Below are 25413 nucleotides of genomic sequence, written 5' to 3'. Positions count from 1 at the left end.
CCCCCCCTCTCTCCCTCCCCCTCGCTGTCAGAAACACAGACACTGACAGACAGAGAATGAGAGATACACAGACAGAGAGATAGAGACACACTGGTGTGGGGGGTGGGGTGGGGGGGGCATCCCAGCACGCTGTTGGAGGGCTCCCGGTGCTGCAGTCGGTAAATAGTAAATGTTTTGTTTTTTTGATTTAAAAAAAAATTATTTCTTCTTAATTTTTTTTGATTGATTTATTGGTTGATTTATTGATGTATTTATCATTTATTTTTGATGATGGCTCTTTATTTATAAAACTGAAGTGTTTAATGTTTGTAAACTTCCCTTTAAACCCCCCCCCCCCATTCCCTACGCCTGATTTGTAACCTACGCCTGATTTTCTAAAGTGTAGACAAGGTTTTTTCGAGCGTACACAAATCTTCACTTACTCCATTCTAAGTTAGTTTGGAGTAAGTTTTCACTGATGAAACTTTGAAAACAGGTGTAAGTGGCCGGACACACCCCCTTTTGAAAAAAAAATCTGTTCCAAAGTGAAACTGTTCTAACTGATTAGAACTGGAGCAAACTAAATGACGAGAATTCCGATTTCTAAGATACTCCGTTCTACACCAGTTGCTCCTAAAAATCAGGAGCAAATCATGTGGAAACTTGGGGCCAAAACTTCATTCCCTAGAACTCCCAAATCGCCTGCACTGCTGTAAGGAACAGACAAGTAGAGTCCAGTTGTCTCCATATAGGAAGGACAAATGGGAGGTGTGCTGCAATGGGATGCTCTTGTATTGCATCGCCTGCAGCTGCACTGATGAAAATGTGGTTTTTGAATTTGAGTAAAGGGACATTTTCAGCCGTCCAAAAACGTCCTTCTAAAAGTATTAATTAACATGTTTACTAATCATGCCTATACTCATTGGAGTTTAGAAGAATGAGAAAAGAAAAATGTGCAATTATATAGCGTCTTTCATGGCCACCGGACATCTCAAAGTGCTTTACAGCCAATGAAGTACTTTTTGGAGTGTTGTCACTGTTACAATGTGGGAAACACAAGGTGATCTTATTGAAAAGTATAAGATTCTGAGGGGGCTTGACACGGTAGATGCAGAGAAATCTAGAACTAGGGGGCATAGATTCAGACTAAGGGGTTGCACATTTAGAACTGAGATGAGGAGGAATTTCTTCTGAGGATTGTGAATCTTTGGAATTCTCTACCCCAGAGAGCTGTGGAGACTCAGTCATTGAATATATTTAAGATGGAGATAGACCGATTTTTGAATAAGGGAGTCGAGGGCTTTGGGGAACAGGCAGAAAAGTGGAGTTGAGGCCAAGATCAGATTCGCCATGATCTTATTGAATGGCGGAGCAGGCTTGAGGGGCTAAATGGGCTATGCTTGCTCCTATTTCTTATGTTCTTATACCCAAGACTGCAAAATCTCATTTAACCAATTGAATTGCTTTTAATGCACCTCTTGTAAATATATTGGTCACTGTCATGTTTAGAGATTTTTGCCGAGGAGAAATGTTCTGTTCACACCAAGATGTTTCTACTAGGTTAAACAAGGGCTTAAATCCACAACACACCAACTATCTAGGAATGCTTATTCAACCTAACCCAATAGCTAGGACTACACTAAGTTATGGGATCTGCGAATACACTGTGTTGACATTTACACACACAATGTTGGAATGGCTTCATTTCATTTGAGCCCAGCAGGTGGTAGCTGCCAAGGAAGCCACACCCATGGGGTTTGTCTCCGATTTAATTAGCAGCACAGCTAGTGGATCCCCAGCACCGAGCTGGGGAGCGGTTAGAAGTCAAGTTTTTGAACTTCCTCTTCAGGTGGAGGCCGTAGTCTGAAAACGTTTGGAATTGGAATTGCAGTCAGTAAGGAAGGTAGATACTATTCTCTCTCCCTTAGGAGCCAGTCATCATTGAATACTGGCTTGTAAAGTGAAATGAAAGTTTATCAGGGGCTAAGTTTGTGTAATGTATTATTTTTAATGTTATGAGGAACAACAGGAGTTGGACTGAATTTCATTGAAAATTGTGTTCTGTTCGTTCATATATTTCATGTAAAATAAACCAGCTTGTTGGCTTACCATTGGCCTGTCTCAATAGAGTACATTCGGAGAAACACAGGTCGGAGATCACTGTAGCCAGTACACACTGCTTCTGGGTCTCCCTTGAGTCATGCTACTGTATAACTAGATATTGGGCAGTAAAGTTAAATTGATTATGGGGATGCGGAATCAGCTTAGGATGAAGCCAGTGACACTGAACCCAAGAGAATATTTTGTGCCAAATCAAAATGTGAATTGGTCGTATTGATCAGTTATTTGCTTACGGCATCATTTAATAATAGTGATGTGTGGTAGTTTTGTAACTCACTGCTATCCCGCTGAACCAGTGTCCTTTTTATTTCTGGTGCCTGCCTTGAATTAAGCCCAGACAGATAAAAGAAAGATGAAAAGATGGACTTGCATTTATATAGCACCTTTCATTACCTCAGGATGTCTCAAAATGCTTGATAGCCAATTAAGTACTTTTGAAGCGTAGTCACTGTTGCAATGTAGGAAATGCGGGAGCCAATTTGCGCACAGCAAGCTCCCAGAAATAGCAATGTGATAATGATCTTGCTCATTTTGTTTTGATTGGGTCTTTCTTACTTTTCTGCCCCCCCCGCCCCCCAAACATTCGTTACTCTCTTTATATCAACATTGCTCCTGGACCTGTTCAGGTGAATCCTGTCTGTCGTACATTCCATTTCTAACCCTAATCTGCTTTCGCAATTTCAGGAATCTAAACCGTCTCCTGCTGCACCATCTATTTTGCTTTCCCTATTTCAGTAATACTGTACTGACTGACATGGCTCTGGGAGTCATCATCATAGGCAGTCCCTCGGAATCGAGGAAGACTTGCTTCCACTCCTGAAGTGAGTTCTTTGGTAGCTGAACAGTCCAATACGAGAGCCACAGACTCTGTCACAGGTGGGACAGATAGTCGTTGAGGGAAGGGGTGGGTGGGACTGGTTTGCCGCACGCCTCTTTCCGGTGTCTGCGCTTGATTTCTGCACGCTCTTGGCGTTGAGAATCGAGGTGCTCAGCGCCCTCTCGGATGCACTTCTTCCACTTAGGGCGGTCTTGGGCCAGGGACTCCCAGGTGTCAGTGGGGATGTTGCACTTTTATCAGGGAGGCTTTGAGGGTGTCCTTGTAGCGTTTCCGCTGCCCACCTTTGGCTCAATTGCCGTGAAGGAGTTCCGAGTTGAGCACTTGCTTTGGGAGTCTTGTGTCTGGCATGCGAACTATGTTGCCTGCCCAGCGGAGCTGATTGAGTATGTTCAATGCTGGGGGTGTTGTCCTGGACGAGGACGTTGATGTTGGTGCGCCTGTCCTCCCAGGGGATTTGTAGGATCTTAGGGATGATTACCTTTGATGCTTATCCTGAAATGATTACCCTTGTGGGTCCTGCTCCTTAATCTATAATCAGTAACACCCTTTGCAGAACCTTTGTCTTGTTCCATCCTATGTCGCTTGTTCTAACATGACTCACTACTTCAGCTATTGCACTTCCCGCAAGTCTTTAGCACCTACTCCGTGATATCTCTTACCCTGGCATCTGAGGGGCAGCATGCCATTCTTGGCTGCATCTATGCAGGCACCTGGCTAAATAAAGATGGACAACTGTGATCCCAGCACTGAGCCTTGTGGAACACCACTTCGGCTTGAAGTTAACCAAAACCTTCACAGCAGGAGAAAGAAATCCATAGTCCTATATCTTTGAAGCTTTATGACTTCTATCTCCACTCTTTTGGGATACAGTGTGCTTGCTGGTTTAATTGCAAAATTGATTTAAATTTATGTTTTAAAATCATTTAAATAATTGTTTGGTGTGGGAGCTATTACTTTCGATGCCTCTGATGTGTGGGATGGGATTTTTGTAACAGGGCTTTTAGGGATCACTAATTAATGCATGCAATAATCTCAATGAAAAAAATAATGCATGAAACTGAAGTGTTTTTTTTAAGATAAACAAACTTTGCATAATCCCAAATTATAATATTGGCACCTACAGTTGGAGCATTTTACTATCCGGCTCAGTACTGTTGTATCTTTTATGAATCTTGCAGGAATTTTAACCACACACCAACTAACTTGTAATGTTGGCCAAGAAATTGCCGTCAGAGGCTTCCTGCGGGTGGATGCCTGCAACCAAAATTTTTTTAACAAAAGTACCTGGTGGTCCCAGAGGAACGTAGACTCTGAGGCCTCCATGCGCAGTCCCACGTATTCCAGGCGCGTATGGTCATAGAAACATAGATAGAAACATAGAAAATAGGTGCAGGAGTAGGCCATTCGGCCCTTCTAGCCTGCACCGCCATTCAATGAGTTCATGGCTGAATATGCAACTTCAGTACCCCATTCCTGCTTTCTCGCCATACCCCTTGATCCCCTTAGTAGTAAGGACTTCATCTAACTCCTTTTTGAATATATTTAGTGAATTGGCCTCAACAACTTTCTGTGGTAGAGAATTTCACAGGTTCACCACTCTCTGGGTGAAGAAGTTTCTCCTCATCTCGGTCCTAAATGGCTTACCCCTTATCCTTAGACTGTGTCCCCTGGTTCTGGACTTCCCCAACATTGGGAACATTCTTCCTGCATCTAACCTGTCTAACCCGGTCAGAATTTTAAACGTTTCTATGAGATCCCCTCTCATTCTTCTGAACTCCAGTGAATACAAGCCCAGTTGATCCAGTCTTTCTTGATAGGTCAGTCCTGCCATCCCGGGAATCAGTCTGGTGAACCTTCTCTGCACTCCCTCAATAGCAAGAATGTCCTTCCTCAGGTTAGGAGACCAAAACTGTACACAATACTCAGATGTGGCCTCACCAATGCCCTGTACAACTGTAGCAACACCTCCCTGCCCCTGTACTCAAATCCCCTCGCTATGAAGGCCAACATGCCATTTGCTTTCTTAACCGCCTGCTGACCTGCATGCCAATGACTGATGTACCATGACACCCAGGTCTCTTTGCACCTCCCCTTTTCCACCATTCTGTCACCATTCAGATAATAGTCTGTGTCTCTGTTTTTACCACCAAAGTGGATCAGCCTGGGATCATGTGGGCCAAACCAACCAATGAAAATGGCGTATCCCCATTCACAGGAACGGTGAGTTCCGTTTGTACGGAGATCACCATTTCTATGAATGGGATACCCCCCCAAACACACATTTTAAATAAATAAGAAAAACACTTCACATTACTTGAAATTGAATGTTTTAGACAAAAAAAAATTTTTGGAAATGTAAAAAAATGTTTTCATGAGGATAAAAATAAACTTACCTTGATGGACAGGGTTTTTAATATAAAAATTATTGGTAGCATTTTATTTTTCTATCTTTTAAAACTCTCTCGCTGGTAAAAGTAGGCTTTCACTAGGCGCAAGAGTTGGAAGGACAATTGCTGGGTGGGAGTTGGGCAAATAGCCCAAATCTCCACCCGCGAAGGCCGCCCTTCCGGGGATATGTTGGAACTGTGCAGAAGAAATTTTGACACTTCGCAAGTGCCGGATTTCAGCACATGTACATCGCTCACCAAGAAAGGGCGCTTGCGGGGCCTCTACAGGGGCAGGCACGCATCGTAGAGACTGCAGTTTTGCCCCGTTATTTGAAATTGTTTCACATCTGCCACTTAGAGTTCCATGGGAGGGGGAAGTGGTAGTTTGCCTGTTGGCAGTAGTTGGAAGTGAATATTTTAGTTTACTTGTAACCTTCCCCCAAGTTATTGCTTAACATGTACAATGCTATCTGCACCATCTTTGCAGTCTATTGATATTTATAATTGTCACAGAGCATGACCTGGGTAAGAGTTTTATTTGCGGTGAATTCTATTCAGTATAATTGGTTATCAAAACTGACTGCTGGAAGGATGTAATTGAATCTGCTCATATTGATTTTTGCACTTTTTGTTCACAGCAGTTCCAAACTTGAAATGTGTTTTAAGGCAGCACTGCTTTGTGCCAGTTCAAACTGATCTGCTGATGCACAGATGCTACAAAGTATGCCACTGCTATTCGAGGGAATTCAAAACATTAGGCTTCACAAATCACTGAGACCATCACTGAGGCTTTCTCCAATCTAATTATAGGCATGGCGAAGTGCCTGATATTTTACAGTATCGTAACCTGATCATCCAGATGCCAGGCCTGAGTTTTGGTTTTCCTCCTCCTGTTCTGTCTGCTGCTTATAAAAACTGGGCATAGAAAGCAAATGGGTTCTGTTTTTAAATGTGGATTTACTTATTCAAGCCTCTTCACTTGCATGGTCCAAACTGTTACACAAGATTGGATGACCTATAGTCAGTAAACAGGATTTGGGGCTATTAGTTCTTGAATCGATGTTTGCAAAATAGACCAATCATTGTCTCCTGCCCAAAACCTTACTCTGGTATTTCTGACTGGCAGCCAAAACTGACTAATGATTTACAACCTATCAAGTTCCTTGCCGAAACAATAATTTAAACTCTGTGTAACTTGTGTTTGCTTAACAATTGGGCTTTTTGGCCTTGAATACTTAATTAAGACAGTCTGACGCATAACTGACTTGAGCATTCATTTCCAGCACCGAGTAGACCTTGTAGTAGTAAAAGGGGTCGATACTTAAACTTCAGCAGTAGCGTTGTATGCTACATGGTATTAAGCTTGTTTCCTTATAAAACAGGATTTACTGTGAGAAAAGCCATAGGAAATCAATTAGTAAAATATTACATGGTATAAATAAAATAAAGTCTGATAATTTCTGCCTGTGCCAAAATTAGCTCCAGAGCACTTCTATCACTTAACATTAAATGTAGGACAGTCATCAGGAAAAAATATTTAATACTGATAAATGTATTTAAAAAAAAAAAAGCACTAATAGGCAGAAATATTGAGTAACTCAATAAAATTGATGGGAAAGTTGGGATACATTTGCACTACACATTTAGCATTGGAGTAGTGTAACTTTGGAGTTGGGGCTTGACCTAACTTTGGAGTGAAACAACCACCACAAGCATTTTTATAGTGCCTTTTTAAATAGAAAAATGTTTCAAGGCACTTCACTGAGGCGTAATCAGAAATGAATCGATGACAAGCCAAAGAAGGAAACGTACGGTGACCAAAGCATGGTCAAAGACGTGGTTTTAAGGAAGGCCTTCATGAAACAGTGGGTTTTAGGAAGGGAATTACGGCCAATTGGGCCTGGATGGCTTGGCACCGACTGCCAGTAGTGCAATGAAGGATGGATGCGCAAAAGGCCATGATCAGAGGAATGGAGAGTTTGGTGAGGGGTGGACTTGTAAGGCTGAAGGAGGTTACAAAGTTGGGGAAGGTGAGGCCATAAAGGGATTTAAACAGGAGGACGAGAATTTTTAATTGGAGTGTTGGAGGACTGGGAGCCAATGTAGGTCAGTAAGGACAGGGATGATGGGTGAGTAGAACTCAGTGCGGGTAGGATATAGGTAACAGAGTTTTTGATGAGCTCAAGTTTATGGAGAGAGAATGGGAGACCAACTAGGAGAGCATTGGAATAGTCAAGTCTGGAGGCAACAAAGGCATGGATGAGAATTTCAATGCCAATGAAGCAAAGGTGGAAGTGGGTGGTCTTTGTGATGTAGTGCAAGTGCACCCTTGCTGTACTATCGGGATGAAATCTGGCTGTATTTCTTTGTCCCAAATACAGATTCACACATTTCGCATAAATTAAAGTCCTCAATTTATTTTTTCAGTCAAAATGTTTACATTTCTTTTTTTTTAAATCATTCTATATGCTTGACTTTAAATGGTTTATGGTGTCTGAATAATAGGATTCCTGTTGCAGGATGATCTCTGATGAAGTCAAAGAAAATCTGTAAAAGGCTTTGCTAGCAGTAGATACGCAGCTTAAATTTAGCCTTTTGGTTGTGGGAACAAAGGATTGTATGATCTTGGAACTTGCTCAGATTAAACGTTGTTAAATGTTCTACGATGTGCCAAAGTTGTGTCCATCATTGAATAGATTATCAGCACTCTCTATTGTATAAGCATTATTGTTTCTGTTAATGCACCCATCTTTCGAGCCTTTCCGGCTGAAGTTAGCTATGACTGAAATTGAGGCTGCTTTGTGCCATGGATTTCGGTCCACGAGGAAGTAGATTAAGACTGCATCAGTGCACACCATTTAGAACGCTAGTGGCTATTGGAATATGATGACTTTATCCTGTTTGCATGATTCAAGTCTTGGTCCCTGTGGTGATTCTTATATGGCTTTGAGAGTGCCCATATTACTATGTATTTGGGGACCAGTTATTTTAAGAACATGTGTTGGTACAGCTATAAAATAACTTTTCAATAATCTGAAAGTGAGAATACAAGTCAAAGTTTGATTTTCTTGTCGCCCTCCAACTGTCAAGGATTACTTGAAGTATGATTTCTCCAGAACTGTAAAATATGTTTTAATGCTATGCAATCTTGTGCATGATTTCATAAAAGCTACAGTAAAAATATTAATCATAGGAATATTGTACCCAAAAGCTGATTTTTAAATGGAGATACTACAGGGTACCTTGTAAATTCATTGCTGGACTTTTCAGTCCAGCTGTTTGAAATTGTGGTTCGCTTTTCCTGCAGGCTCAAAAGGATCAACAAAATGAAAATTCTTAATGGTTTGAAACTGTATTTGCGCCATAATGTTCAAAATCTCCATACAGGGCAGTTCGGTTAAGTTTATTCACTGATAGCCAAGTGCAAATTTTTCTCACATACTGTAACTACAAATGTTGCCTGTAAAAGTTGATCTGTACTTGGACATATCAACCAATTCTTACAGGAACTGCAAGAAACCTTAACTTGGCAGAGAAACTTATTACAAAGTGTTTTCTGGCAATGGTCAAGTCTTTTTAGAAATTTGAACAATTATTTACAATGAAACTTTTTAATGAACATTAATCAATTTTGGGCACCTGAGTTAAACCAACTTTAGCAAATGTTACAACTTTGATAAATTTAAATAAAGATTTAACGTGTTTTTGAATCAAACTTTCTTTTACATGACAACAGTAACATTTCAGAACAAGGCCGTTGTCTCATGAGAGGACATGACCATGACAGTCAGAATCTTCCAGCCAGGCAGCTTTCCACAGTCCCGAGGAACAAAAGGAGGTAGTAGAGACAGGAATTAAATTCCCCTACTCCCTCGAGGCATCCCATTTGGCCCCAGCACCTAGATGTAACCCTTCCACCAGCTGCACCCTGACTCATTACCCATTAAACTCCAGACCGGCAAGGTGTGGCAGCTGTCAGATCCTGCAAGCCCTCAGTAAGAGAATGGAAGCCACAACTCATTATGCCCTCCAGTCTGTCGCCCAAAGTCTCGAACAGAAACCTGAGCTTCCATTTAAAGTGGAAGGCCTGATTGCTTCCTCACCATCCCCTCCCGTTGTCCCAATGCAGCAGCCATCTGCTGCTGGCACTCGGGCGGTCTTTGGCCAAGGACTCGCAGGTGTTGGTGGGGATGTTGTACTTTATCAGGGAGGCTTTGAGGGTGTCCTTGTAACATTTCCTCTGCCCACCTTTGGCTCGTTTGCCATGAAGAAGTTCTGAGTAGAGCACTTGCTTTGGGAGTCTCGTGTCTGGCATGCGAACACTGTGGCCTGCCCAGCGGAGCTGATCAAGTGTGGTCAGTGCTTCAATGCGGGGGATGTTAGCCTGGACGAGGACGCTAATGTCGGTGCGTCTGTCCTCCCAGGGGATTTGTAGGATCTTGCGGAGACATCGTTGGTGGTATGTCTCCAGCGACTTGAGGTGTCTACTATATATGGTCCATGTCTCTGAGCCATACAGGAGGGTGGGTATTACTACAGCCCTGTAGACCATGAGCTTGGTGATAGATTTGAGGGCCTGGTCTTCGAACACTTTTTTTTCCTCAGGCGGCCGAAGGCTGCACTGGCGCACTGGAGGAGGTGTAGAATCTTGTCATCAATGTCTGTTCTTGTTGATAAGAGGCTCCTGAGGTATGGGAAATGATCCACCTTGTCCAGGGCCGCACCGTGGATCTTGATGACTGGGGGGCAGTGCTGTGCGGCGAGGACAGGCTGGTGGAGGACCTTTTGTCTTACAGATGTTTAGCGTGAGGCCATGCTTTCGTGCGCCTCAGTAAATACGTCGACTATGTCCTGGAGCTCAGCCTCTATGTGCGCAGACACACGTGTCGTCTGCGTATTGTAGCTCGACGGCAGAGGTTGGGGTGGTCTTTGACCTGGTCTGGGGATGGCACAGGTTGAACAGGTTCCCACTGGTTCTGTAGTTTAGTTCCACTCCAGCGGGGGAGCTTGTTGACTGTGAGGTGGAGCATAGCAGCAAGGAAGATTGAGTAAAGGGTTGGGGCGATGACTCAGCCCTGTTTGACCCCGGTCCAGATGTGGATTGGGTCTGTAATGGATCCGTTGGTAAGGATCACGGGCTGCATGTCGTCATGCAACAGCTGGAGGATGTTGACGAACTTTTGGGGGCAACCGAAACGGAGGACCCTCCAAAGACCCTTGTGGTTGACGGTGTCAAAGGCTTTTGTAAAGTCAAAGAAGGCCATATATAAGGGCTGGCGCTGTTCCCTGCACTTTTCTTGCAGCTGTCGCGCTGCAAAAATCATGTCCGTTGTGCCCTGTAGCGGGCGAAATCTGCACTGCGACTCTGAGGAGCTCCTCGGCCATGGGGAGATGACGGTTGAGGAGGACTCTCGTGACAACTTTCCCAGTGGCTGATGGCGCAGTTGCCGCAGTCGGACCTGTCCCCTTTTTTAAAGATGGTCACGATCACTGCATCTCTGACATGCTCTCCTCCCTCCAGATGAGAGAGATGAGGTCATGTATTCGCGCCAACAGTGTCTCTCTGCCATACTTAAGTTCCATCCGCTCCCTTGGCCTTGTTCTTAAGCTGTCTTATGGCTTTTTCTACCTCGTGCAGTGTTGAGGTTTTATTGAGGTGGTGGCGGGTAGCATGCTGCGGGATGGAGTCGAGAACATTTGAGTCAGAGGCAGAGTCTCGATTGAGATCATCTTCGAAGTGCTCCTTCCAGCGGGCCCTGACTGCCTCGGGATCCTTGATGAGTGTTTCCCCGTTCTTGGCCAGCAGTGGGATGGGGCCTTGGGCGTTTGGACTGTAGGTGGCCTTGACTGTGATGATGAATCCTCGCACATCATGGCTGTTGGCCAGCTGTTGTATCTCCTGTGCTTTCTCCGTCCGCCACCTGTTCTTTCGGTTCCGGGTTTTTTGTTGGACCGTGAGCCATCTGTAATGCTGCTTTGCTGCTCCCGAGTTGGGTGGTTGTTTAAGGCTCAGAAATACTCGACGTTTCCGATCTATTAGCTCTTGGATCTCCTGATCATTCTCATCAAACTAGTCCTGGAGTTTGTGATACTGTCCCACTATGTACAGTCTAACAGTATTTATCGACTACAAGTACTGCTTTCAGTGATTCTATACAGCATTCCTTGATGTTCTGAATCATACATTATATACCAAGAATAGACATCTAATGAGCCTTTGATTTAATTTCTGAACATAGTCTTCACAATGGCATTCTGTGTGCATTTTAATCTTGTGATTTGGCTTAACATATTAAAGCTGTGAATTTACAGGTGGTTCCAGTTTAGTAAAGGATTATTAATGTATGGTGAACCTGAAGAATCAAGTTGGAGTACTACCGAGTTATTTCTTAGGCCATAGTGCTTTTTCCTTTGTGCAAGAATAAGAAAGTATAACAAAAGTATAAAACATTCAGCTCATTCAAGTTCATTCCTTCAGTAACTCTAACTTGTTCAGTCTAGCATTTGAATGCCCATAATGTCCTTGAATTTACGAATAAAGTTTAAAAGTTAATCACCCTTTTTGAGTGAAGACAATTTTTCTAATTTATTTTAAATTTACATTTCACTAATTTAAATATATCAGGTCCTACTGGCATGACTTGCCACGACAGAATCTGGGTTCATCTTAACCTGTATAAATTACCTCAGACTCTACAATCTAGAGCTTCAGCATCTCTAACCTTTTCTCATCGCTCATTCCTAAAACACTTGGAATCAATCATTCTTGTTCCCGGCACTCTCTCCAATTCTTGCATGTTTCTTTTGAGGCAATAGTAGTTATACGCTGTATTCCAACTGTGATCAAACCAGTACATTAGAACACCTTGACCGAGTCTCTGTAGATTTGTAATTCTCTAATGGTTATGTATCTGAAAATTGTATTTGCTTTTTTAATTGCTTCTATTCTGCTGCTACATTGGATGTGAATCATCTGCTATGAAGGTCCTTTTTCTAAATCTCTCTATTAACACTATTTTCCTCCATTGTATATTTGTGTCACTCACTTTTCATCTTGGACTGTAATAGACAGCTGAGTGCCTTTATTAGGTTGATTTGGTTGGTTTTAGTTAAATTGGTAATGCACCATTGTAAATCCTTGGAGCACTACAATAGGAGCTTGTAACACACTGTCTATTTCTCCTTGCATACATTGGAGATATTTATAGTAAGCTTAGCCACTGATCCGCTCAAAGCATTACCGCCAACATTCTGTATTTGTTATGTAAATGCTCCATGTTGCCATAATGCACCTGTATTTTATATACCACCAATGAGAATAAAATGGTGAGAAACTCTAACTTTGTGCAGTCGAATATTCATCTGAATTAATGAGGAGCATTTCTTTGTGATTTTAACCTTTGTGATTTTAAATAATTTGAAAAAGGGTTACCGAAAATGGCAGTTTTCTCAATCGCCATTTATTTATTTATTAGGAGTAATGTTGAGGATTTCCAGAAATTGCAGATAGCTAATTTCGAGATACATTGTACCACAGTGCAGCTAATTGTTCACCTAATTGTGTGGGTATGGTAGCTGAGTGGTTTGGTACTGCACTAGCAATCCAAATCCCACCATGGCAAATTAGGAAATTAAATTGAGTAAATCTGCTAACTTGTAGATTGGCACCAGATTAATAACCATAAATTGTTGCTTTTTTAAAAAAAAACAACTGGTTGTGCTTCAGGGAAGGGAACCTGGCCTAGATGTGACTCCAGTCCCATGCTACATAGTTGATTCTCAACTGTGGATGGGCAATAAATGCAGCATTATCCACATCCTGAGATCACATTTTTTTTTAATTATTGAAATAAACTTAATCAGGTTATTAGATGTTCTGTTTCTTCCATCTTTTAGCAACATGAAGAAACAATGAACAAGACTGGAAATCAATTTCTACGTGTTATGCCTACTTTCTAATCCATTGCCTGAACAAAGTTTTCAAAAACAGATGCCAGATAGAACCAGATAACTTCATATTGTAAAATGATCCAACTGGTTGTCTAAAATTTGTGCCACATAAGGGTCAGGGAACAACCATTTCTAACAAAAAAGGGCCCAACTACCTCCCCTGATCTTCAATGGCATCACCATATATTAGTCCCCCACTACTTCCACTGGAGGGGGTTTGGGGGAGGAGAGGGAGGCAATGCGAGGAAATATCCAGTTAATCCGCGCATGTTGAAGTCTTTAAGAACCTTGTAATCTACATCTATGCAGTCTAAACATAGCATAATTAAAATGGCATTTTTAGTCTCCAGTGACAACATTGATCACATTGTGTTGTTGCTATGACACCAAAGACAGTGCACCCTTGTCTCGAGACCAGGCTAATTTTGACTTGTGGCCTTGCATAATTCTTCTGTTTTATTGCCAGAAGGGAAAGGATGAAACAAAAGGAAATAACATGCTTCAAGTTGAAATATCAAAGGCAACTTCTGCAAATATTCACTGGCTTTAATATTAAGGGAACCTATGTTGAAAGTGACCATTTTAACTAACTATTTGGAAAATGCAAGCTCAAGTTAATCTTTGTTATTGAATCACTCCTCTTTTAATCCATTCCGCCCTCCCCCCCCCCCCGCCCCCTGTCTTTTTACAGGTTAGTATATAAGTAAGTTCATGTGGGACTGGATCAGATGAATTAAAATCACCTGCTCAGTCTTGGTCTGTACTTTTTTAACTGACGTCAGCTGGTGTGGTGTGGATGTGTAGTTATTATAATTATCCTCTGTTTCTGGGATAGGATGGGGAAGCAAGTGGTAAGAGTTTCCACGTGATCGCTGTTTTGTAATCATTGGTACACATATGTGGACGGATGTTTGGTAAGGACAGGATCAGGGTTGGCTGTGAAACCCCTCAAAGAAGAATGGCTTGCTGACGTTTATTACCCAAGAATGATGAATGACCACTTTAGAGATCTCCTGTCATTGCGGGAAACTGCACAGCACCCTAAGCCACTGTCTTCAGGAAGGAATTGGATGTGGGAATAAAAATCATTTGTAGTGTTCCACCGTAAGATTTCACCCTGCGAAAATCAATGCCGTTGTCTTCGACCCCTGCCGCAAACTCTGTTCACTAGCCATCGACTCCATCCCCCTCCTTGGCCATTGTCTGAAGCTGAACCAAATTGTTTGCAGCCGCAGCGTCCTATTATAAGAACTGCAATAAGTAGCACTGAATGGAAGTAATTGTTGGTTTCAACAATAACTTTAGGACTTTTCAGTAGTGGAGAAAAAGGAATTGCAGGATTGCACTGCATAGTTCAGTTCTAGATTAGATATGGTTATGCATTGCTGCAAATTGAATGACTGCCGCCTTGCTGATTTAAAGTTATTTATGTGAATTTATCAGGGATATGTAATTGTTTGCTCGGTCAAATTCAACCTTCTGTCGTATTTTGCAAAGGATCCCACTTGCATATGCAGTGCACGTATTTTTGTTTTATTTTGAAAGGTCCTTTGGGGAGAGGCAGAAATTTCTGGGAGCGATGTTCAACTCTATGCTTGACATTCTCAATTAAGCTGCAAGAACTGTCACCTATGTAGTCAGTAGAGTGCAAGTTTGAGATTATTATGCAGTGCTCAGATCAGGGTGGGTGTGGAGTACGACATTTCTGGTCACTGAGATGCAAGGGAAGTGTAGAGTTGATTGAGCGAAAGATCCCCATTTTCAGGACTGAGTTACTGGGGTAGACTACAAAAAACTGGACTTTTCAGTTTTGAATGGAGGCAAAATAAAGGAGACCTTGTTATAGAAGTGTATTGAGATGCTGAGTGGAATAGACACGAGCAATCCAGAGCACGGTGTAAACTATATCTGGAAGCGCTGGAATGGTCTTCTGGGTAAGGTAATGGAGGCAAGATCTCTGAAATCATCCCGAGGCAGTTGGATGCTGCGGCGAGCAAGGAGTGGGGTCAGGGGGTCTGGATTGATGGGGACCTCGGTGTTGTGGAAGGGTAAGCTGAATGGGCCAAAAGCTCTGCCTCACCTTATTCTCATGAAATGATGAACTATAGAATGCGACAAGTCAAATTATCCACTTGCGTTTATTTCACAACAGGGAGATAATTTGCTTTTAATCTTGAATCTTACTTGAAGCTCGTTCAATTTTGTCAATGTGTCCTAGTCTATTAATGCATAGCCCTGCCATGTTCAAGGCCCATCCCTCAATTCGTTTTCCTTGTAAGTCCTTCTCTGCCTCCAACATATTGGTTGACACCGTGGCGTCAATCGACACTCCAAATAAAAGCAGCAATTCTATGATTCTGCAACACGTCGATGCCCTCTTGAAGGAATGGTGCCTGATGCTTTCATATAGCATGCTGATCCTATGTTTGTAGAAATCAGTAACTAATACTGCCCCCAAATACTTGAGCAATATTTCCATCTTCATATCCTCAAATTAGAGAAGGATCAGAAAGGCTGTGATGAATTACAAACTTTCTCAATACCTTTTCTTAACCTGAGGCAAAGGAACAAAGACAATATCCAAATGACAATGCCACAGGTCGCCAAGACACTAACGGCAACTTTCTAAACTTGCTGTCTCTTTGGTCATGGGTTCAAATCTACCATTTTATTAAAACGACATAACATTCAAATGTTTTATTAGAATCTGGCCATTTGCTTTGAGCTTTATTTAGTGCTGTTGGGAGTATTTCACTAAAGCAATGATAGTGAATGTTTTGTTCCATGTGTAGTAGAACTGGGGGAAACCACCAAAGCGATGAGTATAAATTGTCCTTCTGGGGTTTTGAGCTGTAGATCACTTGAATGAAGTATTAGTGGTTGCGGGTTTGTCACTCCTGGTAATGATCAGAGCAATTTGAGACTGAAAGAAAAAAGAATTGAATTTATATAGCGCCTTTCACGAGCACCGGACGTCCAAAGCAAGGTTAGCACAACATGACTGCGTGTTATTATTTTTTCCTCTCATTTATTAGAACTGTTGTGCGTGCTTTTGTGCAAATTAACTGCCGCATTTCTTGCATTACAGCAGTGACTACACTCCAAAAGTACTTCATTGGCTGTAAAGCGCTTTGAGATGTCCAGTGGTCGTGAAAGGTGCTATTGAAATCTAAGTCTTTCTTTCTAGATAAGCTTTGAAACCAGGCTCTTTAGACTGTAACCAGTGTCTATTGAATACGAATAGTAACTGATCTTTTCAAAATAATTGACATAATTACTCAGAACAGCGACCCTCTGACTGACTGACTGACAGCAGTTGATTTTAATCTGATGATTTCAAAATGTCTTAATTCTTGAGAGCTGAATCTTAAAACGTACTCGATAATACATTGGATATGTGGCGGCCTTGCCCAGCTGTCTGCGCGGCCCCTGGCCTGCGAGCACCATCAGAGCAGGCCAGAGAGTAGAAGGAGCAGCATGGCGGCATACCACTCCAGGGAGCAGCACGTGCTGGAGTAGGAGAGCAACGGCAGCGAAGAGGGCAACTGGGTCCCTGATCGCTGATCGTGGGCAGGTACTTCAGGAGCGGTTAGAGATTGTATAGGGACATGATCGGGGCCAAGGGGAGGCGTGAGTTCAGGGTCCAGAAGAGGCGAGGGCCCAGGGGCAGCACGGACCAGCCCACACTGCAATATGTGTGTGCACTAGGTCCGTGCAGCAGAGCTGGTCTCCAGTCGTCTTGGATAACCCTTGCCACAGGACCAAGACCTAGCTCTGTCAAGCCCGTGTAGTGGCTGGTGTGCAACAGCCACCACACGTTTTAAAAAAAAAAAAAAAAAAATTCCACGCAAAGGCATCTTCCACCCTTCAAGATTTAGTTCGGGATCTGGAATATTAGGTCCTTCATTGAAACATCTGTGAACTTTTTGGCGTGGAAGCAAGTCATCCTCGACTCGAGGGACTGCCTATGATGATGATGATGGATATGTGCAGTAGGAAGGAGCTTTTTGTTAATGAGCATGTCCAAATTATGGTTCCTCAGACATCTGTCTAGTTGAAACAGAGCTATAACTATATTACCTAATCACTTACGACATGAATTGCATGATTAATGAACCATAAAGCCATTTTAACAGTTCGCCCAAAATAATAAAATGATAGATTGAGCATAAAAACTCAATCTAGAATAACTTAACCCAATTGCTAGAATAATGCATCAATGACTCCAAAACAAAATGCTTCAAATTCTTCATAAGTAGTCCAGATCCTATCTGTTGGTACTTTTTATTGATGGAACTAATGTTTTGTATCTCTTGGCTTTTCTGTACCATATGTGTTTTTTGATTTGATGAATGTTAAGCATCAATGATCTTGTTAGGGAACTGGCTTGGATCAGATACGGAGTACGACTGTGTGTAAGAGCTAAATGAGTGTATTCTTGGAACTACAGCAAGTATTGCTGAAAATTCTGGTTGAAAAGGCTATCCTCATGATTCTCAATTATCACTGATAATTCAGAAATTCCTTCAATTTACTTTCCTCCCTTGCACTGGTAATTTAAGCAAATGCTCAGTAAAATCTCCAAATAAAAAGCAATTTGGAAGACGCTTCAATGGGAAGTGTGGAAGGAATATTCAAGGTATGACAAATTGAACAAAGTTGTTTGATGTTGGGGATGGAATACCTTGCCACATAGAGGGATAGGATGATGTGGCTGAATTCCCATGTCTTGGTGGATTCCACGATCTAGGATTGGTTATGGGGAGACTTTGCCAAAGAAAGAACTTGACATTGTATAGTGCCTTTTGCATGCTCGGGGATATCCTAATATACTTCGCAGCCGATTAAATTACTTTTGAAAGTGTAGCTACTATTATGTAGACAAACATGCAGCAAGATTCTGCAAACAGCCATGAGGTTAATTTGTGCTGGGTGTGTTGATTGAGAAATAAATGTTAGCCAGGACACCGGGAGAGGTCCCCAGCTTTTCCAATAATGGTATGGAACCTATTGCATCCACTTAAACAGACAGGTGGGACCTTGGGTTTAACCTTTCAGCCGAAAAATGGCCGTTTGACAATACAACATTCCCTCGATACTGCACTATTAGCCTAGATTATGGACTCGGGACCTAGACTAGGACTTGAACACACCACGTTCTCACTCAGGAAAGAGGGGTGCAAGTTAGCCAAGCTGACATTTGGTGAAAGGATGCACTGTCCTTCACAGGTATGATGATGGCTCATGACCCAAATTCCTTGTCATGGTGGGTGCCTTAGTCATGGTCTGCTCTATGGCAGACTTCCTTCATGGTGCAAGGTAAGCCACCAGCAGTTGTTGTTCTAGTGGATGGTCACATGGCCAGAGGCCTGGAGCTGGATGTGTGGCAGTCGGGAGGAAGAAAGAGAGATGGACAGAGCCGAAAGAGGGTGAGAACATTAAAATGAATGGGCAACTTTTAAAATGGGCTTGAGCTTCACGCAACACTTGTGGCTAAAACGCTTGTGGGACATTATATATCTCAAAATAAATGATGTTCAGTCGTTGTCTGGAACTGAAGACCTGCTAAGCAGTATGGGATCTTTCTTCGTGGACCCTTGACCATGACCAATGACATCACCAACACAATCCCCTCCATTGATCGTCACCCACACCACCCAGTGCCCATGTCTTCAGCCTTAACGAATCTTCGAAATCTGGTCCAAGGAAGCTGCCTCAACCCCTTTACCAGGTTGACCCCAGCACAAGTACAGTCGCAGCAAGATACCCTGCGTGCGTCAATGGATTCTTGGAAACACTGCAGTCAAAACGCACAATGGCAATGTAAAAATGTATATGTGAATGTACGTTTCAGAGAATTTAATATAAAAAAGAAACTATTTTTAAAAAGAACTTTCATTACAATTTTAATACTGAACTACCGATAATGGTGGTAAAATGCATTCTAGAATAACACGCTTTAGCAAAAAGTTTTCACATTTGAAATTTGATTATTAATTACGAACTCAATTTGTTCATGTAACACACTATATAACTGAACCATATGTTGGGCAAGAAAGATTGAAGGAAACTGCTCACCTCAGCAGTCACTTAACAGTGGAATATTCCACGTATTTTGGACAAGGTACAATAAAGTAACCCAAACCACCTGTAAAAGTTTGTTTTCCTCATTACAGGTGTGAAGTACTATAGCCACTCAAATGCTCAGTTGCATGTTGATTCCCTTGTTAAATCTGAAACTAACTCTAACCTATTCTGCATCTGTGAGTTTCTATCTGTAAATGTGCACTTTATGGGCCCAAGTTTCCACACGCGCCTAGAACGGCACAGTCGCGACCTGGACGCCTATTTTTCGCGCCACAAAGTGCACCTAAAAAAATCCTCGGTATTCTCCACCTACTTGCAGGTCCTCTGGCCCTCGGCGAAGCCAGCACGAGCTGTGGGGGGGGCGGAGCCAGGTCCCTGCGCTGAAAACAGTGCCGGGACCTCTGCACATTCGCGCGACAGTGGGCACGCAAGTGCAGTAGCTCCAGGCGCCGAACTGTGTGGGAGGGGCCCGAAGCACACAGCCCCTAGCCCTGGCCCAATGGCCTCACTGGGGCTGCGTGAATAAGGCTCCTCCCACGACCAGCTTCTGCTCCCCCACCCCCCACCCCCCCCCGCCTCCGGACCAGACGCGACACCCGCCCACCCCCCCCACCCCCCCCCCCCCCTCTGCCTCCGGACCAGACCCGACACCCCCCCCCCCCCCTCCGCCTCCGGACCAGACCCCCACTCCCCTGCCTCCGGACCAGACCCGACACCCGCTCCCACCCCCGACTGACCCGACCCGCGCTCCTGTTCCCGCTCCGCCGCCGCCCCCGCTCCCCCCCCCCCCCCCCTGACTGGACCCGACCCGCGCTCCTGTTCCCGCTCCCCGACTGGACCCGACCCGACCCGATCTCCTGTTCCTGGTCCCCCCCCCCGACTGGACTCGACCCGACCCGCGCTCCTGTTCCCGCTCCCCGACTGGACCCGACCCGCGCTCCCAACTCCCCTCCCCCCCCCACTGGACCCGACCCGACTCCCGCTCCTGGACTGGATCCGACCTGACCTCCCACCCCCCTCCCTCTCTCTTTCCCCCCCCCCCCTCTCCCTCCCTCCTCCACCCTCTCTCTCTCTCTCCCTCTCTCTCTCTCTCTCTCTCTCCTCTCTCTCTCTCTCTCTCTCTCTCTCTCTCTCTCTCTCTCTCTCTCTCTCTCTCTCTCTCTCTCTCTCTCTCTCTCTCTCTCTTTCCCCCCCGACCTGACTCGACCCAACGCCACCTACCTGTAAATCTGGTGCTGGGGACGGGCCCTGCCCGAAGTCTCGGGCCGGCCCGTTCAGCCTTCGGTCCCGAAAGGCCTGCCTGAAGCACTTTCACACAGGTAGGAAGATGGTTTATTTAATCTTTTCTTTGCTTATAAATGTTTTTTCAGGTTGGATTTATTTGTATAAGTATAAATAAGGATTTATTATAGAATTTAATGACTTCCCCTCTTTCCCCCCCCCACCCCCCCACCTTGTTCTGGACGCCTAATTTGTAACCTGCGCCTGATTTTTTAATGTGTAGAACAGGTTTTTTCAGTTCTTCAAAAATCTTCACTTGCTCCATTCTACTTTAGTTTGGAGTATGATTTCACTGTGGAAACTTTCAAATCAGGCGTCAGTGGCTGGACACGCCCCCTTTTGAAGAAAAAATTCTGTTCCAAAGTAGAACTGTTCTACCTGACTAGAACTGCAGAAAAAAAAATGTGGAGAATTGCGATTTCTAAGATAGTCCGTTCTCCACCAGTTGCTCCTAAAAAAAATCAGGCGCAAATCATGTGGAAACTTGGGCCCATAGGGAATCTGAATTTCAGTGATTGGACTTGTACTAGGAAGCTTTGTTTCAAAATGCAAGTGCCTTTCCAAAAATAATGTCTAGTGGAGGCAAGTTATCTGCTTTAAGTTTCCATGTACATTACTACAAATTTTTAAATACATGACTTCTCAGCCTGAAGCACTTCACAGGTAGACAGCTGATTAAAGGACAGGAAAAGGAGGAACTTGGAGGAGAGATCGAAGGTATCGTTGGATATCAGTTTTTCGGAGGTTTTTGAAGGCAGGGAGAGGAATTGCAAGACAGAGTGATTTGGGAGAGAATTCAAGAAGGTGAGATGGAGGAGCCGAAGGAGCAGGAATTCGGACTCGGGAGTAGAGGATATGGGTAAAGATGTATAGCCGGCTCGGATAGGAAGGCTGCAGAAGGATAACAATCATATCTATATGCTGATTGAGCCTGAGTAAAGCAAAATCTTTCCTCTAGTACAATACTGCATGGGAAGAGGTTCTTGACTTTCCTTCCACCTGCAACTACACTTTCTTCCTCCATTGTAAGAAAGTCAATCTATGTACATTTAAATATGAAATGCAGAATTATAACAATGCTACCTTCCTAGCATACCACTGTACATTTTCCTCAAATCCACCATAGAGGGGCTGTTCTACATTACGTTTTTAGTTATATAAAAACATTATTGTACTCTACTCATATTGTGAAGAAAGGCACCTTCCATAATAGAGCACTCGCTCCGTTCTGAACTGCAGCGTCAGCCTAGATTAGTTGCTCACACCTGCAATCCTCTGATCCCGAGGTACGCAAGTCACACTTGTGACTTCCATGTTTTTGGCTACAGTCCTTCTCCAGTATCACTGAAGAGTTTGTATGGCCAAGGAATGTGAAAACTGTTTCGCTGGCCTGTACACATGGATCGAGAACTCGGGTATAAACGCACCATGGTGCTTTGGTAGCACAGGTAGGAGAATGTAACCACCTCACATGAGACTCATGTGCCATTAGAAGCCTGGACGGTGTATTGTTCAGTGATATCACTAGCATTTCAGTAAATTGCAATGGTGGGTGTCATTTTCTTATGTCTATGTGAATTGAGAAGCACCTGTGGTATAATTATGAATTCTGTTCACCCAATCTTGGGCTGTCTGCAGAGAATAATTTGAGCTGGCTGTCACTGGGGTGATATCCCAGTGAGGGCAGCAACTTGAGTTGATCAAAATGTATTTGGTAGTCTCTCGACGCTTTGGTTTAACACTGCAGGAGTGTAAATCCAATTCAGGTTTAGCATACTTTACAAAGTCCTTGTGGACCTCCAAGACTTTAAATTTAATGTGTTTTTTTTTAAATGTTCAGCCAGCAGGTATTCTCCCCTTGCTCTCAATATTTGAAATTTCTGAACATTGTATATGTGTTACGGCACGTGCAGAACTCCTTTCATGGACAGTTAGTTTCAGCCAGGAAGGAGTTAAACAATGTAATCACACTTGCGACTGTCCAAAATAGCAGCCATCACTTTGTCGTGTAAATGCACCACAAGCGGTGGAAACCTTGGAACACAGTTATTTGTTAAAATGGCATTGAGATTTGTAAGGGCTGAGGGAGCTTAAGATTTACAATTGAAATTTGATCGCTAATCCTCCTGGCTGTGTGGATGAACTTCGACATTGGTGGGGATCTAAAACAGGTGGCATCGCATCTGCCAACCACGGTGTGTTCCAGCCATTGGAACTGAATATCAGGCGGGGCGTATCAACTGTTGGCAAATGTGAAACCACCGGTTTTGTCGTATCCCCCACACCCCCACCCCCCCCAATAATGGATAAATGTATGAATGGTGCAGCACATCTGAAAACAATTGCTGCATGATACTGACACACAATTTATATCTGAATATGAGCTAAAGTACAGAGGCAGTGAAGAAGAGGGTCATAATATGGTAGATAGTCAGTTATTTAATACAACTTTGCCTTGCAATTTTGAAATACCAATGTTGCTTTTGAGTGAGAAGGGAATGAAGATAAATACAGATTCTTGGGACTCTGGAATATTGCAGTTGTGTACAGGGGACACCAGCCCAGCAGAACAGCCCAGAGACCCCCAGGAGTCCGAAAGAGCAGGGACTCCAGCCCAGCGGAGCTCCAGGAACACCAGCCGCATCCAGACCAGCGCCTTCAAGCCAGCTCGCCTTCTACCTTCAGCAGGATATCGATCAGAGACGCGGCCCAACCTCAGCAGCTGAGCCGAAGACTGACTCTATCCGCCGCCCGGTGTCTGGAGCCGAGAAGTGTGCTTCTCTTTCTCCCTCCACCCTTACTGGGCCGAATCGCCATGGCTCTCGCCCGCCGTGCTGTTGTAAGTCGCAATGAGTTCCTATTTTAGGTCTTAGTATTGCGCTGTGGGAAACCGACACGTGGCATTGCTGAGTTAGTTTCCCCAGCTTCACAACCCTGAGTGGTAGCAAACCACTCTTGGCGGTGGAAATATTGTAGCATCACAGAGCAAGTTTGCTGCAATCCACGGCTCGGGTGAATTAAGACTTCTTTTGGCTGTCGCTGAATGCTGAACGAACTTATTTCTGAGCTTTCGTGTCCAAACATGTCACATGATTTTATAAACCACCTGAAATGATTTGTAACACGAGTACAAAACGCGTGAATAGCTCCAGCTCCTTTTTATTAAATGTAGGTCGAGGCCAAGTTATGGCCCACATGTTCCTGGCATCCTCCCTCCCAGTCCTGGCACTTTGTTCTCGTTGTGCTTTTGCCCTGATGGTTTGATAATGCTGTTAGCAATGCATCTATTGAATTGGAAGATAACATCATGCACATTTATATATTACCCTTAATGTAGAAAAATGAGTGTTTCAGATGGCGAATCAAAAATGGATGTTGAGCCAAAGGGCAAATTAAGACCATTGCTGTCCACGGCTTTGTCAGCCTGGGTTTGACTGAAACTGGACTCTTGAGCCCTTCCCTTTACTGAAACCTCTCGATCTAGCTATTTCCACCACCCACCTGGCCAAACTGGTCTGGTGGCAGTCTGGTCTTTTATCATATCACATTGTGTTTCTTTCTCCTCTTGCCCCCGCCTCTAGTACATTCTCCTTCAAGCATCTTTCCAAGTCTTCGAAGTCCTCTCTTCTAACCTGCCACTGACTGATGCCTTGTCCTTAATAATCTCTTGGTTTTCCTTGCATTCTGAATCTCCTGCCCTCCTGTCCTGCCTGTAATTCTCCCTCCATATTGATTGTTCCAGCCATATTCTCTTCCATAGTTGCTGTCACAGGCAAGGCTGTCTCTGACCATCTTTTATTCCTCACCAGCGCCACTTCTGTATTTGCTCCTGTGGGAGAGGGAGACTTCCTCTCTTCTTTCTCCCCCGCCACCCCCCCCAAAAAAAAAACTTACTGCACTTTCAAACTCCCAGCTGGCTGGCCTTTGGCTTTGCATTTATCATACTCTGCAGCCATCGATCTGCTCAACCACTCCCTTCTCTCCATCTTTGATTCCCTTGTCCCCAGCAGAACTTTACCCTTTCCCATCCTGAGTATAACCCCATCTTTACTCCCTTAAGCCCAAGGGCTGCAGACCTGAGCATATCTAGCGCACACTTGTTTTAGCCAACCATTATGAGATCTGACTGGGTCACATCAAGTGCTTTTGCACCTCACACGCAAAGCTTCCCACTATTCCAGGGTCAGCCTGGAGACCAAAGATAATTTAAACCTCTCTCTCCCACTACCAAATGTCTCTACAGCAAACCCACTCTTGACTCCTGTCCTTGTTATCTAACACCCTGTCTCTAATCTCTCTTGTCTGCACCCACCTTGCCCACAACACCTTGCTTGACTTCTCCACTCGGGTTTCTGCCCTGCCACAGCACTGAAATGGCCCTAACCAACATTGCAAATGATACCCTCTGACCATGGTGCATTATCCTTCCTCAACCTCTCTGCAGCCTGTGTGATCAACCATGCCACCTTCCTTCAATGCCTCAAGTCTTCCTTTATACACCACTCGTAGGACAGCCCTTGCTTAGTTCCACTCTTAACCCTGTGGCCTGGGTAAAGAGGGAAGGAAGGGGGTGGTGCAAGCAGCTGAGGCCCATCTTTCTCAATCTTCAGACAAGTCCTTGAGCTCAGCACCTTTGTTGAGAGATGGGGAGAGGCATTTAAGGAGACAGTTGGTAGTTAAGTGGATGATTCTTGAGTCGTGAGCAGTTTTGGTAGAGCGAGGGGCCTGACGGTACTTCATTGATCCAGCCAGATTTGATGATTGGCTAAA

At 43.9% G+C, this 25413-nt stretch overlaps 1 protein-coding gene across 1 annotated transcript in view; it reads right to left on the bottom strand.

The window, feature by feature from the left end:
- LOC139228325 (ubiquitin carboxyl-terminal hydrolase MINDY-2-like) overlaps positions 1 to 24435 on the bottom strand; it is a 36757-nt gene extending 12322 nt beyond the window's left edge. Inside the window, exons 1-2 of the mRNA XM_070859511.1 lie at positions 24276 to 24435; positions 22261 to 22448 (exon numbers count right to left, since the gene is read on the bottom strand). Coding sequence (XP_070715612.1) covers positions 22261 to 22448; positions 24276 to 24435 — 348 coding nt within the window. The remainder of the gene's footprint in view (positions 1 to 22260; positions 22449 to 24275) is intronic.
- Between the last annotated feature and the right edge of the window lie 978 nt (positions 24436 to 25413).

This window comes from Pristiophorus japonicus, chromosome 17 (assembly GCF_044704955.1).
Source record: "Pristiophorus japonicus isolate sPriJap1 chromosome 17, sPriJap1.hap1, whole genome shotgun sequence".
NCBI classification, from domain to species: Eukaryota; Metazoa; Chordata; class Chondrichthyes; family Pristiophoridae; genus Pristiophorus; species Pristiophorus japonicus.
The sequence above is the reverse complement of the archived record's forward strand: the minus strand, read 5'-3'. Positions and strand labels throughout refer to the sequence as shown.